Source organism: Octopus bimaculoides, chromosome 8 (assembly GCF_046866305.1).
Source record: "Octopus bimaculoides isolate indiv1 chromosome 8, ASM4686630v1, whole genome shotgun sequence".
NCBI classification, from domain to species: Eukaryota; Metazoa; Mollusca; class Cephalopoda; order Octopoda; family Octopodidae; genus Octopus; species Octopus bimaculoides.
In genome coordinates, this window is record NC_142935.1 from 1,459,958 (window position 1) to 1,478,084 (window position 18,127).

Below are 18,127 nucleotides of genomic sequence, written 5' to 3' on the forward strand. Positions count from 1 at the left end.
ACAAACACGAGGCATAAGTAAGTAGTATTAGATATAATTTCAAGTTTCAAATTAGATAGAATTTAGATATGGGCACTTAAACGTATCTTTAACGATACGAACTCCGCACAATCGAGCAATATACACCAGTAACGACAAAAATACATCTAAACGTCGGATACGCAAATACTCACATACATATATCTGAACATGTGTCTACACACAAAGGCACTTGAATCTTACTATACGAATATGACAGAATATAAACAATTATACGTACGACAGTTTACAAACATAACTTCGTTGCTGATTAATTTATTTTAGTAAAACTTATTTCATTTTTACAACATATTATTCAGAATATTCAAACCTAAATAATTTAGTAGTTTATTATTGTTGAATTTATCTTCATCAGTTAGCATACTGTGCCGTCACTTGTTTCTTCTACCACAATTTCGGCAAAGATATTGAAGCTTACACCTCGCTGATGAGGTATAAAAATACTAAAACGAATCTGGAGTTGAATCCTTAAGTTTCAAAGATAATATTACAAATTGATCAGCGTTTAATTAAATTATTTCTCATTAGCTCTACAGCACTCTACACACTAAATTTAACCATGTTTTGTTCTGGTAGACAAATTGATAAATATGCAATTGTGAATAGTATATATCTGACCGACGACAAAAGGAAATCAAATATTTCGGATATTCACATATTAATGCGTTGTTTTTAAATATGTCAAATGAAAAATTAACTGAAGTAAAATTATTGCCAAATCAATTTCAATGATAGAAGATTAGTTTTCAGAAACATAATTTTGCAGATATTTCTCAATAGAATCTTCTTTGAAAATTTCTCTTGGCTCTGAACATCCAGACCCAAAGTTTTATTTTTTTTAAACAGATCTTTATGATATTACGTGTCGATAAAGAATTGCTTAATACCTTCTCGCTGGAAATAGTAGACAAACCATATTATATTTTCTAAAATACTTAATCCCTCAACAAATTCTAATCTTCTATACGTGAGACCCACAATGGAGACGGTGTCGCTGCTATGCATACAGACATCATGTAGTGTATCCAGAGGAAAGCCACTCGATTGACTGGCAGGAAACCTCTCGCAAACACGCACTGGCACTTGGCTCACACATATATGCTGTCACCTCTCAGGGCCGTTCTGCTGCAGTTGTAAAGGCCTCTGAATCTCGGTGATGACTGGTCTCGAGCCATCCTTCTTTCAGGAACTCAAAACTTATTTGTCTCTTCTCTCTATCGTCACTGAATATGTGTACTCCCCACATTCAGGCCTCGCACAAACCACTACACTCAGTCCTTCCCTTTCAAAATGTTATTCCTCTGCAACTGTCTCTCTTTCCCTGTTCTTTTTCTTACAGGTGCCAACTTGAAAACATTACAAGAGGAATATTAATGGCATTAAGCTCTCAAGGGAAGAAACCAATACTAAAATGAAGGGCATGTTGAATAATATGATTCTGCATACACTGTGTCTGAAATCGACGAGGTGGTCACTGTCACACATACACACACGCACACACACACACAAACATACACACACACATACGTATCACAAATTTCTTTTTCGCTTCCATATATACACAGTGCCATATTGATGACAACATCTGTCATTCTTATTTTTTTCTCTTTTCAGAAAATAAAGAAACGAGTGAGAGCTGGGGTTCCTGCAGGGTTTTTTTTAACCAAACTAATAAAAAGGCCTTTACCATCTCCGATGATCTATAACAGAGATCTCATTTACCCATGACTTTTAAAATAGCATACGAAACGTGTTTTCTTTTTCTCCAGTTTCAAAATATATTAGTTCCGAAACAGCTAAGATAAAATAAAATAAAAATATCCAATAATCTATAATGAAACATCACAGCATTTAGCCGTATTTTATTCCAGAATGGAGACAAGTCATTGGAAGAGACTCCACGAGGTCACTCGATCTGATAGAAATAATAACCAAACTTTACTGCTTTAAATTGATAGGCAACACTAGGCAATGTAAACTTTGATATACAAAAAAGAAAACCGGATGCTTACGACCGGAATATCTTTTATTATGCAGTAAGTCAACTCAGTGAGGGCCGACATGATTTAAACAACGTAACAGTTAAGAGAAAAAACAAGTTAGCAAACAAAACTACATACACAGCCACCCCAAGCAGCCCACCTAAAGCTTATAATTTCTTTGGACTTGGTTACTAAATAGTAACTAAGTCACAACTTGAATTTCTGTGATAATTATATCAAAATTTATTTTATAAAGGTCAACTTTCATATTGCTTCACATCTATTGTACTTTATCCAAGCATTAGGCTGTCTTTCTTCTCAAATCTACACATGTTTGTAGCCATGACAACTTTCCATACTTTACGGTTTTCTAACTGCAAATTTGCAGCAATTCAAGTGATCCAGTAATTTTAAATCCTCCGTTAAGAAAAATAATATAAAAGAAAAAAAAAGCGATTTATTTCATTCTAGATTATTTTAATGTGACTTAACGAATTTTGTCTTGTAATCGTCTTAAGGTATATATCTTGAGGTATATATCTTGAGGTATATATCTTGAGGTATATATCTTGATCAAGATGTCTACGATTATAATGACAAATATGTCATTCAATAGATAACAATTATATAACTTAGACAAAAATGAAAACCTTTCGAAAATTTGGTAAATCAATCCATAAAATGTCTCTCCTGTTTTGTTGAGTCATTAAAAATCTTAAATAATAGGGATAAATTAAAATTTTAAGTAGCAAAATTAAATATTATCTTGGAAATTATGACAATGCAGCGAGAAAAATAAATATTTAGGAAGCGAGGAAAGCATTTTATGAACAAACGTTTATTCTTATTCTACAGTTGAAAGCAATTTAAAATTTGACAATTTCTTTGGTCGTTACTATAACACATGACATTAAAACATAGACAATGAGTATTGAAAACGATCACAAATACTAGAAATTAAATCCAAACGAAAATTAACAAACGATTTTAAACAAAAAAAACTGACAGTAAACAATAAAAATGAGACGATGGTGATGGAGATGTTTTTACCTTTGGAATCTCACTACAGGTCTCTCTGGCTGCTTTTCGGTAATCACAGTGTAAAACCATCCATTGAAGATCAAACTAAATTAAAAGAAAGGTCACATATTTAAATATTTGATACCTGAAAAGGAGGGAGGTTTAAAATATAGAAATATATCTAACGATATCTAAAGGGTACATTTAAGTATATAATTATAAATTGAAGAATGAATATCTTGTGAGGGAAATTTCAAAAATAGTAGCAAATGAATCTCGTAATAAAAGCTCCTGATGAGCCGGTAAATATAAGGCGAAACTAGACAAGTTGTTCCTCGGGTCTTTTAGCAGAATAAAGGCTATGATTATCCTATTTGGTCTATTTACGCAGTCAGACGCAATGTATGTTTTTTAAATGTACGTATTTTAATACACTTAAAACATATTCACACACATATACATACATACATACATACATACATACATACATACATACATACATACATACATAATATATACATACATACATACATAAGGAGGTCTTAAGCCAAGTTTTGGGATCTGATTATACGTCATGAAGCTAAGCCCTTTATAGACATGAAACCTAAGGTAACCCCATAAACTGAAATTATCTAACTTTAATATATATATATATATATATATATATATATATATATATATATATATATATATATATATATATATATATATATATATATATATATATAGATAGATAGATATATACATACATACATACATACATACATACACACACACACACACACACACACACACACACACACGCACACACACACACACACACATATATATATATATATATATATATATATATATATATATATATATATATATATATATATATATATATATATATATATATATATATACAAAGGGCTTTTTTCAGTTTCTGTCTACTAAATCTACTCACAAGGCTTTGGTCGGCCTGAGGCTATAGTAAATTACACTTGCCCAATGTGCCACACAGTGGGACTAAACCCGAAACGATGTGGTTAGGGTGCGTGCGCATGTGTGTTCAAAAGGCGAAAACACCAAAACCGAAGACGAAATTCTGAGCAATTGAAATTGTTCGGTCGACACTCGAGGCCTAATTGAAACAGGTGTTTTAATGATTTTTAGCTTGAGCTAAAATAGACGGAAGGAAATGAAAGAAAAAACAGGGAAACGGGGCTAATGGAAAAAAATACATATTTACCTGTATCGAACCATATATCTATATACATAAATGTGTATATATAAATATGTGTGTGTTTGTGTATGTGTGTGTCTATGTAGGCAGGTACGTACGCATGTGTGCGTGTGTAGAGAGAGCGACGGAACGTGATTGGATGCTATCCTGAATATGAGTAAAATGAAGACCGTTTATTTATGTAAACTTGCTTCCAGCTAAAATGTGCAATAAAAAGAGTTGACGACCTCAATTAAAAAGGAAGTCGTAAATGATGAAGACATGTGTGATGAGGATATTCACCGAATTATGTTAAAAATATCCCGCAAGTTACATAATATATTCAAGATTTTCTGTTCATAGGAAACAGATTCTAATGTTTCTGTCTCTTTGGATTTTAGACTACTTCTGGGATTTGATCATTGCTTGCTAAATATGGATTATTGAGCTTAAAACTTTAATATACATAGATTAGTATGGATTAATGAGTTTAACATGAGAATGTGAAAGAGACGTCCCAATACACACATTTATGTCTTAATCTGGCGACCAATTAACAACACAGTTCTAATTATATTTAAATGGACTTACCGCAACAGTTCTGTCTCCTGGTTCTTGGGTCCCTAGAACAATTTCACCCGTCGAATCTATTTTGCCACGCTGGTCTCCAACCGTTAATGATTCAACAAGTTTACAATCTATATACATTTCCACGTTTTCTGTCCCGACAGAAAAGTGAAGTTTATGCCATGATTTGGTAAAAAGCTGCAAAAGAATAGCAAATAAACTGTTCAATTTTCTGGTATAGAAATCAATTCAAAGAACAAGTCGAAATTTTACACCATTCGAAGATATTTGTACCACCATAAGCACGAAAATACATCCTTATCTGAAATATTACGTGATACAGCATAACACCCAACTAACCAAAATGGAATAATGGACTCTTCTGTCCTGAACGAGTGTTGAGGGTTCTGCAGATCCTTCCTAAACAACCTTCACAGATGATTTGTTTAACCTGATCAAATGCTTGCGCTGCACATCAGCTCGTTCCCTCGTTCGAAACGACAATGCAGGTGCACAATGTGCCACACGTCAGGTGTCAAAGGGATCGCGGAGTAACGTGAAAACCGAAGTGGTTTCACCGAGAACACAACGCAGCATTAAAAACACGATCCGGGCCTCAAAAACAGGATGTTGCAAGCATGAACGCAAACATCCAAACTGCTAGGCCAGAAGTCGAATAAATATGTGCGAAAATAAAATTTATTAAAATATCTAAAACGGATGTCACCAATATTTTCAAGATATTTTCGAAAAAAACAAATTTCGAAACTTCTTAATGACTCAATTACCGTCCTAAATCTACGCTGCTTTTCCTTAACACACACGGTATGTAGAGCTATGAATCCGATATGAGTGAAAAAGAAAACAACAACAACATGCAAGTACCGTTAACAGCTTTATTCTGGTATATCCTCAGATTTATTTATGATAAAATCATTTCCTGTTATCTACATATTTGCTGAGTTTGAAAAAAATTGAGTCAGAGCGGCATTTCTAAATGTCAAGGTTATGCACTTCATTCTGTTGGTTTATCTTCATTAACATCTAATTTTGAATCAGCAAACAGCGGGGTTTACATTGGCCTATATGCATTATGTGTCGTTTTTTCTGCAGTATAAGTAAACTGTTTAATGTAAATGGGGTTTATAGCGGGTGTAAGAAACCAGGAATAGATAAAGGATAATCACAACAGCGGGGAAAACATGGCTTATGCGTGTATGAATATTTGCGGAGGAGAGACTGGATGAGTTTGTTAGTTGAAATGACTGTGACAAATAAAATTTTTATTTAATAGCTTTGCAATCTGCGTCACTGTTCAGCAGCTTTAACTGTGAGAGAGGGAATATACATTAAATGATACAAACTATACAACCATTATATATATGTTTATATATATATACGTATATATATATATATATATATATATATATATATATATATATATATATATATATATATATATATATATATATATATATATATATATATATACATATACATATATATATATATATATATACATATACATATATATATATATACATATATATATATACATATATATATATATACATATATATATATACATATATATATATATATATATATATATATATATATATATATATATATATATATATATATATATATATATATATATATATATATATATATATATATGTATGTATACATGTGTATACATATTCATACTATGCATATATATACACACACAGAAAGAATTCACACATATACAGACACACACATATATACATAATACGCATACATGTATGCTTGTATCTATGCATGCATGTGTATATGTAAGTATACATACATAAATCCCACTGAGGGAGTGTAGCCGATACAGATACCATAGATAAACTCATGGTTTATAAAATATGTAAATATTATATACTAATATATACTTTTGTTATTTACACCACCTGTCCTCGTCTGTTGTTATTTTTTGTATATTCTCCCATATATATATATATATATATATATATATATATATATATATATATATATATATATATATATATACACACACACACACATATATATATATACACACCAAGAAATATCCCAACACGCACATGTCTATCAATAGCGAAGGGGTAATTCATAAACAACAAACAGTGAAATCGCCACAATCACTCACTCTCTGAAATGAACGTTTCTGTGAGGTTGATAGCTTCCATATTGTAAAACCAGCTGCGGTTACCGTGGAAACGTTTTATATTCCAGAGAATCCCAAAGCACTAAGTTGGTTTCGTTTTTTAGTGTAAGCCTTTCGGTTCGTTTATGAAGCAAAGACATAGATGTGATACATTTCTTTACTAAAACAAAGGTATTTTTAAATGTCATTTCTTTTTAGAAACACCTTTTCACGAACCAGCGAGGGAGTTGTTTAAGCTGCTAGAAGTAGAAGCCAAAGCTCTTCCATTTCACTCCCTGCAATCATTGAAAAGAAAGAGTTTATTGGATAGTGTAACTGTGAATAGAGAAAAGAAAAAGAAGAGTTAGTCACAGCGGAAAGCCTACCAACAATATAAAAAAAAACCCGGACTCTGTCAGTTATGATGACGAGTGTTCCAGTTGATCCGACCAACGGAGCAGACCCGCGTATCCTTCACGTAGTTCTTAAGGAGACACAGAATATGACAAGGCCGGTCCTTTGAATTACAGGTACATCACATATTTGTGAGTTTGAGTTGACTGGAGCAACGTGAAAGGAAATGTCACAACGCGCGGCCAGGAATCGAACTTACAAACTTTCGATTGTGAACCGAATACTTTTACCACTAAGCCACACGCCTTCACAGGATTACACATACACACCCACACGACATACACAGACGCACGCGCGCGTGTGTGTGTCGTTATCGTGAAGACAAGAGGGAAAAAGGACTTATGGGCCGGATTTTTCTGTTCGTATCTGAAATAACTATTCTAATAAACGAATTGTCAGTGTTGCAATTATATCAGAATGTCTTTTGTTTGCTTCGAGTATTAAATTCAACTCCGTACAATATATTTAATGATAGCAACTGTCTTAGGTGGGAACTAGTTTCAGGAAGCAGATACCACGACTAAATAGGGTAAGTTATAAAAAAAAAGGGATGGATGGATAAGCGTCTTAAACAACATTTCGTAGTGTTAAACAGAAACCCAATCTTCAAGGCGTTGAATACGAAACAACAATATATTGAGTGCAGCATATCAGACGCGAAGTTGCTAGGCAAGCTAATTTCTCAGCTGCTAGTGGGAAAATTGTGTAAGAGAGAGTGAAGAGTGTCTTAAACCTATTTTTGAATCTGTCTTATATTACTCAATTACATTGCGGGATCTCTCTTTTGTACATCAATGAGATAGGAGCCAGGAGTTGGTAAACAAATGGGAGCACTAAACAAGGCGCGTGATAACCGAAACCTTCCTTTTGCGCTTATATATGCACGTGTGAATGTATGTGTGCGTGTGTGTGCGTGTGTGTGTGTGCGCGTGTGTGTATGTGAGTATATATATATATATTTAAATACACATATACAGACAAACAATGCACACACACACACGCACAAATATATACATATGTATGTATACACATATACAGACACACACATATGCGTATGTACGTATAAACATGCATACATATGCATGTGTGTATGTGCCTTGCTCATGTGTGTGTATATACGTATTTAAACACAAAATCTCTGACACCGTTTAACCTTTACTCACTTCCCCTTACCTCTTCTCTTCAGCAGTGGAATTTTGTCTGCGAGGGCAGCACGATTCTGAAGACAATGCATTAATAAAATAGTTTGATTGCAATCAACATTAGGAATTTGAAACACTATCTCTCGGTATCTGCCTCTGTAATCTTACAAAGCTATATTTGTTATTTACCCATTAGTTAGAAAGTATTGTTAAGATAAAGTGCTTCAGCTGACAACTGGAGGAAATTCTTTCGAACCAACACATGTGTGTTACATTTGGGTTTGTATATCGCAGCACCAATATTTATCACTATGGCAAAGGTGAAATGAAAAGAATGGCATGAGAAATAACAGTATGAGAAAGTTTCCATCGGCATTATTTGAAATTAACTAATTTATGAATATATTTCACGCGAACTCTTTATCTTGTCATTCGCAAGGTCTGAAAAATACAAGCAGTAAGACTACGCGTCGCTGAAGAAGAACAATGAAATCGAAACATGTCTGAAGATGCCTGTCTACTTAGCAAAGATCATATTATTTTCATATTGCCTTTTGTCATTCAAATTAGATACCCAAGTCACCTCCCATGCGATTCTTCAAAACAAATATCATTAACGCAAGTTTTTTTTTTTTTTTAGTGTTACAGGTGTAATATTGATTGATTCAAATGTCTTTTGGTTAGAAAGCATTATATTAAGCAACCAGAAACTGTTATTATTTCACACGCAACTAAAATGAAACAGAAAGTTTTGTCGTGGGTTGGGCTACACTTCAAAGTATATATGATGGAGACACTTTCTCGGCGTTTGAGTTTCAAAAAGCACACACACACAAACACGCAAACACACACACATATGCACATGTACACGCGCACACACAAACATACAAACACACACACACAAACGCACACATATGCACATGCACACACACAAACACAAGCACACACACAAACACCCAAACACACAAACACAAACACACACACACACACACACACACACACACACACACACACACACACACGTATGCACACATGCTTTTTTAAAAAAATGAATAGAAATTGCTTTTTCTGATAATTTTCCCACTTATAAACATTTAATTAATAAAGTGGGAAAATATATCAGAAAAGTCATATCTATTCATTTTTTCAAATATGCAATACTGTACCAAGGACCTCCTGTTTCTTTTTCTGCTATATATAAGGGTAGAGGAACATCGCAAAACTGTGACACGGGGAGATATTGATAGATCGGGTATAGCTGATCATGTATGGAAACAATGGAGACCACCTCCCCCTGTGGGATGAAGTTAAAATAATAGATAGAGAAAACCACTGGAAAATACGAAAACTGAAAGAAGCAGCACATATGCTAGGACACAACAACCTCCTAAGCAGACCGAGTGCAGATATGAACAGCATATGGGAACCAGTATTAAGGAAGGATAGGAAAATATTAGATGGGCATATGGTAGTGGTTAAACCCAAGATTCCGAGTTCGATTCCAGGCAGTGACCTGAATAATAATAATAATAATAATAATAATAATAACAACATCGAGGAATACCTTAAAAATACCTGATGAAGGCTGGAGGGTATATCGGCCGAAACGTTGTTAACAACAGACAAGATGAGAACAAATATCCGTCAAATGTAAATAATGTAAATAATTCCTCGTCTCTTAAATATAGAACCTATTATTTTTACTTTTAAATTTGTATTGGTAACACTGTAGATTTGGCATTTTATTATCTGCCAATAAAGAATTTAAATGTTTTCTTTACAGCAGTGATAGCGAATCTATGCTATACAAGTCAACAGTGAAACGCTACGGGAGTTTCGGTAACATGCAACAGAAAAAGAAATCTCCCTGCGATAGCATACTGATAAAACTGTGTCTGTAGCAGTTACCCAAAACTAATAGACTTGTATACATGCGATTTTTAATAGGCTTTTTTGTCAGAAACCCCCCTGCACAGGAAGGGGCAACGTGAGATCGCTTGCCTACATTGTCACTCAACTAATAATTAATAGCGACCAAATCTCCTTCAGCTTCAAGACAGCCTTATAAATGGGATGAAACAATGGACAGTGTAATAATAAACACGCATAAGTGGAGGCGCAATGGCCCAGTGGTTAGGACAGTGGACTCGCGGTCATAGGATCACGGTTTCGATTCCCAGACCGGGCGTTGTGAGTGTTTATTGAGCCAAAACACCTAAAATCTCCACGAGGCCCTGGCAGTGGGTGGTGGTGAACTCTGCTGTCCTCTTTCACCACAAATTTCTCTCGCTCTTTCTTTCTGTTTCTGTTGTACCTGTATTTCAATGGGTCAGCCTTATCATACTCTCCGCCACGCTGAATCTCCCCGAGAATAACGTTAAGAGTACACGTGTCTGTGGAGTGCTCAACCACTTGCACGCTAATTTCAAGAGCTGGATATTCGGTTGATCGGATCAACTGGAACCCTCGTCGTCGTAACCGACGGAGTGCCACGAAATATGCATGCATAATACATACATATATATACATCCAAAGATGGAGCCTTGTATCTTTGTTGGAAACCGGCTCCCTCCTCAGTGGAAGATTTATAATAATTAAAAAATAGAAGAGACACATACATGCATTTCATGGGAAAATGCGAGCGAGAGAAATAATATTCTTAAGATTATAAACCTGGAAAATTACAGGACAACTTATTACACGTGGAAAAGTTCAGGACAACTTATTACCCCTGGTAAAGTGCAGAACAATAAAGATTTTACTTAAAATATTTCAGCTAAGGATAAAATTTCAAATAAAATATTTAGATTTAGAAAATTTAGCTTTTATTAACACTAATGTTGCGACAAAGCTATAAAATGACACAGGAGCACTTGGACTCTAACTGCATTGCATCCTATAGCAGAGACAGTGTAACCCAATGAGGTTCATGACACAATTATCCATTCATTTGTCCTTTTAATTTCTTATTAGTGCTCTGTGCTTCATCTACGCTTTCTCTTGGTACTTAAGTATAATGTGTTCTAACACCGGGTTGTTAGTATCGCTACGTCTAATCGAAATAATAATAATAATCCTTTCTGCTATAGGCACAAGGCCTGAAATTTTGGGGGAGGGGACTAGTCGTTTTCATCGACCCCAGGATTTCACTGGTACTTAATTTATCAAACCCGAAAGGATGAAAAGCAAAGTCGACCTAGGCGGAATTTGAACTTAGAACGTGTAGACAGGCGAAGTGCCGGAAAGCATTTTGCCCGGAAGCTAACGATTCTGCCAGCCCGCCGCCTTAATAATAATAATAATAATAATAATAATAATAATAATAATAATAATAATAATAATAATAAAAGGAATATATTCACAGACACGACAGAGCTGGGACCTATATACACTGGAAGCTATGCCAACATTATGGAATAGCAACAGAAAAAAGATGGTATAAACACACGCCAGAAAAGGTCACAGAAAACGAGAAAGCAACCATACTCTGGGATATGCCAATACACACAGATAGAGAAATGAAGGCAAATAGACCAGATATAGTTGTCAAAGATCATGAAGAAAAAAATGCTTTCTAATTGATGTATCAATACCAGCAGATGACAACGTTTCTCTAAAAGAAATGGAAAAACTTTCAAAATACAAAGACCTGGAAATAGAGATAACTCGAATGTGGAATCTAAAAACAGAAACAATTCCTATCATAGTAGGTGCCTTAGGTATAATAAAAAAATATTCAGACAAATACATAACAAAAACACCAGGACTTACAAATATATATAACATACAGAAAATTGCACTACTGGGTACTGCACACATTCTACGCAAAACACTTTCAATACAGTAAACATAAGAGCACCACAGCAAACCACAGCACATACCCAAGGCGCACAGAGCTGCGCTCGGTAGTGAAGTGAAAGCACGTTATAAAAATAAAACTACTGAATAATAATAATAGTAATAATAATAATAATCATTTCACATTTTACCACAAGGGCAGCTTGGGGGAGAGTATTAAGTCGTTTACATCGACTCCAGTATTACTAATAATATACAATATATATATATATATATATATATATATATATATATATATATATATATATATATATATATATATATATATATATATATATATATATATATATATATATATATATATATATATATATATATATATATATATATATATATATATATATATATATATATATATATATATATATATATATATATATATATATATATATATATATATATATATATATATATATATATATATCCGCCTTAATAATATAATAATAGTATACGGAAAAGGTGGGATAATTACGGCAGAAAAATTGTCTGATTTGGCAAAATCATTTGCACGCTGGACGAAATACTTATCAGAGTTCAAATCCCGCCGAGGTCGACTTTGCCTTTCATCCTTTCAGTGACGATAAATTAAGTACCAGTTGCGTACTGGGGTCGGTATAATCGACTTATTCTCTCCCGCTAAATTTCTGGCCTTCGCGGACCGGATAGGGATAATTATTTTTAAAAATCCCACTCATAATGTAAGCCGAATTAGATAAATAGGTCAAATGTACATTATAATAAGTTTATTAACAATAAAGATAGGAAAGGATAAGAGGTGTTAGCAAAGCTTGTGTGAAGTGCAGTGAAGGATAACAGAGCTACATATTGCCTGTGAATGTGTGTGGAGGGTGTGTGTGTGTGTGTAGAGGGTGTGGAGTGTGTGCATTAGTGTATAAACATGCACACACACACGTGCAGATATATTGAGAGATTATATATATATATATATATATATAGAGAGAGAGAGAGAGAGATAGACAGGCAGACAGACAGACAGACAGACAGACAGACAGACAGACAGACAGACAGATAGATAGATAGATAGATAGACACATTAGTTAAGACTCTTTACAGTGAGAATGGATTTAGAAACTCTAAAAGAATGCACACAGCTGTTGAAAAGATCAATTCTTGATAGAAAGAACTTTCCCAGCTGCAAAATCTTTCACAATTGCTCACTCCATTTGCACGAACATGCAAATTAAAAAGAAACAAACTTTCTTTGACTCGGGCTGAATAGATAAAGTGAAGGGGAAATAGGTCACATCTTTTAATATATGGTTTCATAAGTTTCCGTTTCATTGATTGAAATGACAAAGGAATTATCAAGGTACAATATGTTAACAAATCGGAATCAGCGTCAGTCATTGCTCTCGTCTGGCTCAGACACTGAAAAGATGCGAACGATATGTATATTTACAGCATATTTCAAAACTGAAAACAAGATTTTTAAAGATATAACCTGAGCCATGGATCGGAATCAGCATTGCTATGGGTCGTATATTTAACACCCCTACTCAATATCAAGCACACACTCCGACGGAATTATTTGTAAGGTCATTAAGGTCATCGAGTGATCGAAGGTCATTAAGGTCATTGAGTCTCATGACTCATAGGGCTGGTTACCCAGTTTTCATGGCACGTGATAAACACGACAGTATCCATCTTGAACAAAACGTCAGTTCGTTGCTAGGTTACTCATTTGCAGCCGAGTGAATTGAAGCAAAGCAAAATGAAATTTTTGCTTAAGGTCACAACGCCTAGCCTAAGCATTGAAACCACGATCTTACGATCGTGAGTGCCACGCCCTCACCGCTTGGCCATGCACCTTCACGGAAATCGCTGTAAAATGATGCCATTAATTATTGCGAATCACTCTTTTTTTTTATTTGACAAACTGGTAAATTTATTTATTGAGTGGGAGAGAAAAGAACATTTTATGTTGGAAGTGCAATAGTCTTTGACCTTCATTGTTGTTTGCTCGTGAGCAGCAAGTTAATAACTTTTTTTCTGTTATACCACTGAAAAGCTAAAGTAAATAAAGATTCTTTTAGTATGACTAACCGATAAAGGCCTCCTACTCACCATTAACAAAAGTCAACTCATAGATACTGGGTCAGGATACTGGGTCAGGAAAACCATTGATACTATGAAAGAAGAGGCTCCTATGTAACGTTGCTTATATCTACGTAACCACGTAGACATTTCAAGATAATTTTCAAATAAAAACCCTGCCTTATAAAACAGCAGTTGTGTCCCTCCTTGGGTAAATATAAATGTCTTCTTTCTCTCACAAAGACAATAGGTAAATTATAACAGTATCTGACTTAGCGTAAAGTTGACCAACGTGTTTATGGGAATTTTGAAAGTTACGAAGTGCTTTACAGCATTGTGGGATGTGGTTAAGCGACTTGAAATTGTGTTTGTTAAAAAGATTCGCTTCGCAACCACGTGGTTTCAGTTTCAATCCCGAAGGTTTTTACTTATAAACTGTGCAGAAGCTCATTGTATATGCATGCCCTCTCCTCGCCCCCCACCACACTCATACACGCATATATATTTATATTTATATAAATTATTATTAAGAAAAGGGCGACAGTTTTAACTTAGTAGTCGTCATCTGTCTGATGAAAACTAGTAAACCAACACTTCGGAGTCACTGTCAAACCTTTCCTTGTAAAAGTTTATAAATATGGTCCTTGTCTAAAAAGAATTGAGTGATCCTTCAGTTTAATGTTCAGCTATTTTTAAATATAGATTTACAAAAAACAAATATTAATATACACACACGCACGCATACATACATATAACACACACATACTCGCACACACACACACACACACACACACATGTATATATATAATTTTTATTTATTGATACTTTTCTCGAGATAAAGTGAGAAAATAAAAAGTTACTGAAAATAGTTTTCACATCCAAATAAGGAGAATTGATTTCTAAATTTATCAAATATGCTTAGGGAATGAGTCAGGTGATCTTTGTTTGCCGACAAGGAACGGCTAAGGACATGTTTCAGTACTTTTGGACTCATCAGTCTAATACTTCGTACTCAGGCATGCATTTCAGTTGATAAGTTTCTGCGTTTAGGGAAAAGAGTTGCTTATATTTCTAATTCTGGTTAATTTGCATAATTAAACACAATATAGCAAAGGGAAAGAACTCAGAGAGGGCAACGACATGAATCTGGATAATTAAGTTAAAGTGAGATGTGACGAATGAATGCCATGCGTAATAAATTTTTAAGTTGTAGAAATTTAACTCAAAGTTGGAGAGGAAAAATGATCTTATAAAATCAACAATTAATCTTTGAAGTTAATTTACATCCTTGAATGTAATTTCAATAAATTAAGAATTAATTACATATAGCGTTCCATACATCACTCTTTAAATAATTATCCAAATTCATTTTATTAACCTTGACTTATTTTTCATCAGCTCATTTTATTCTTAATTATGCAAATTACTGTGCGACAAAACATACGCGTATCTATTCTTCTGCATTTAAAAACTAATCCACTGCTTTGGAAACTTCAGTAGATTCTACTACATTGACGAGGTAAGTTACAACGAAACGTTTGACTGGAAACAAAGTTAAAGCTGTTCTTTTCCTAAGCAGGTAGACTAGCTTCAAATGTTGGTACATGGCCAGCAATTTTGGGGGAGGAGATAAGTCAAATACATGGACTCAGTGTTTAACTAGTACTTAGTTTATCAACCCCGAAAGGATGAAAGGAGAAGTCGACCTCGGTGGAATTTGAACTCAGAATGTGAAGGCGGACGAAATGCAGCTAAGTTTGTCTGGCGCGGTGGCTATTCTGAATTTTTGATTTTATGACATTATATTCTCTTTTTCTCTTTCTTTTTGACAATCGAAAAAAAAAGCCTTTCACAAGGATTTTGAGGTTTTAGGGAAAATTTCAATAACTTCTTCGTGTTACGATAAGAAGCAATGTATGTTCATGTCAATATATGTGCTGTGACCGCATAAAGATATAGCAGTAGCACTTGCACCCCCCTCCCACGCACCGAAAGACGGACGAAAATGCTGGTCCAACCAGCCTCAACTATTAAATGTTTTTGCGTTTTGGGAATGTAAGCAAGAAATGACAACGACCAGGATGAGTGAATTCTTTCGAAGAAATCAGGTGCTGAGACTAAAGGTGAACCGTTTTCAGTTCTGTTGAGATCGAATGTTGGCCACAAAGCCAATTCGATCTCTTGAAGTATCTTATATAACCGAAAGATGGTTGGGTATCAGATGACCACCCTGATCTTATGAGAACCGATCAAAGCTCATCACTTTCGGTTTCAAAACAGGAAACGGGTCCATCAGAAAAAACGAGTGAAAATATTATTTTCTACTTTAGGCACAAGGTCCGAAATTTTGGGGAGGATGCCAATCGATTAGATTGCGACCACAGTACGCAACTGATACTAAATTTATCTACCCCGAAAGGATGAAAGGCAAAGTCGACCTCGGCGGAATTTGAACTCAGAACGTAAAGACAGACGAAATACTGCTAAGCATTTCGCCTGGCGTTCTAACGTTTCTTATTTCTTTATTGCCCAGAAGGGGCTACACACAGAAGGGACAAACAAGGACAGGCAAACGGATTCAGTCGATTATGTCGACCCCAGTGCGTAACTGGTACTTATTTAACTGACCCCGAAAGGATGAAAGGCTAAGTCGACCTCGGCGGAATTTGAACTCAGAACGTAGCGGCAGACGAAATACCGCCGAGCATTTCTCCCGGCGCGCTAACGATTCTGCCAACTCGTTGCCTAATGAACGCAGGTATTGGCTTTGGCAAACATGACAACTGGTACAAAACAAAGAAATCTCTATAACGCGTGTATACGCTTGTGTGTGTGTATGTGTGTGTATGTGTGTGTGTGTGTGTACCTTTGTAAAATAATTATTTAGCTTATGAGATGTCTACAGCGACTTTGATTTGTTTTTGAATCGTTTTACGTTGCTCGGAGAAGGATTTTACACCCAGTTTCTCTCTCTCAGTTTCTCTCTCTCTCTCTCTCTCTCTCTCTCTCTCTCTCTCTCTCTCTCTCTCTCTCTCTCTCTCTCTCTCTTTTTCTCTCTCTCTCTTTCCTTCTTTTCTTCTTTGATATTTTCTCTATCTCTCGAAAATCAATTATTTTATTCAAGACGAATTCACCGTTGAGGAGGAATTTTTCACTATTCCTCTCTTGATAAATTTTCGCATCTTTACAGTCTTTTCGGAAACTATTGTGACTTGTATCTAACTGCGCTGTTAACCCAGTTTTAATTACCAACTGATTAATTAAAAGTCCTCGTGTTGCTAAAACTCACGTACAAAACACGGTCCCAACAACATTTCATTTCGTATTCTTTAAAGGTTGCATGTCTAATAATAAATTGTATTTATTGCTGACATTGGTGCCGCCTGGAGCTGTTGAAGTAGTCTTATGTGGGTCGTACGATATTAGCTATCAACTTCGTTCGCAATCTGACCTTATTGTGCAAAACTGAAAAATTATATACAACTTTGTTATAAAACAATATAAATATTTGAATGCGTTGTAATTGATATGACGTTTGTAAGCGAAAAATATTAACGAACTGGTCAGGGGTTATTTACTGAACACAGAAAAAATAATGGTAGATAAGAGTTAACACTGCGACTGCTCCTTAACATTTACGAAAGCTACGAGTCATTGCACATATTTTAACAGTTTTTACAATTCTTCG

The 18,127-nt window shown here is 34.7% G+C and overlaps 1 protein-coding gene and 1 long non-coding RNA gene across 10 annotated transcripts in view; one reads left to right on the forward strand and one right to left on the reverse strand.

The window, feature by feature from the left end:
• Nucleotides 1-18,127, reverse strand: part of LOC106871778 (uncharacterized) — a 262,045-nt gene that overhangs the window by 172,260 nt on the left and 71,658 nt on the right. For all 5 annotated transcript variants that reach the window (XM_052969918.2, XM_052969917.2, XM_052969916.2 and 2 more), the window contains exons 6-7: nt 4,840-5,013; nt 3,072-3,146 (exon numbers count right to left, since the gene is read on the reverse strand). In XM_052969918.2, coding sequence (XP_052825878.1) covers nt 3,072-3,146; nt 4,840-5,013 — 249 coding nt within the window. The remainder of the gene's footprint in view (nt 1-3,071; nt 3,147-4,839; nt 5,014-18,127) is intronic.
• The window catches only part of LOC128248540 (uncharacterized), a 106,984-nt gene that overhangs the window by 86,916 nt on the left and 1,941 nt on the right, over nt 1-18,127 (forward strand). Inside the window, exons 3-4 of one of the 5 annotated variants that reach the window (XR_016242803.1) lie at nt 1,379-1,457; nt 7,190-7,327. The exons of 1 other annotated variant lie outside the window; for it this stretch is intronic. This is a non-coding gene — a long non-coding RNA (uncharacterized LOC128248540). Of the gene's footprint in view, nt 1-1,378; nt 1,458-1,653; nt 1,908-7,189; nt 7,375-18,127 lie in introns of those variants that run through there. 3 more of the 5 variants (XR_016242801.1, XR_016242799.1, XR_016242800.1) reach the window with 3 other exon arrangements.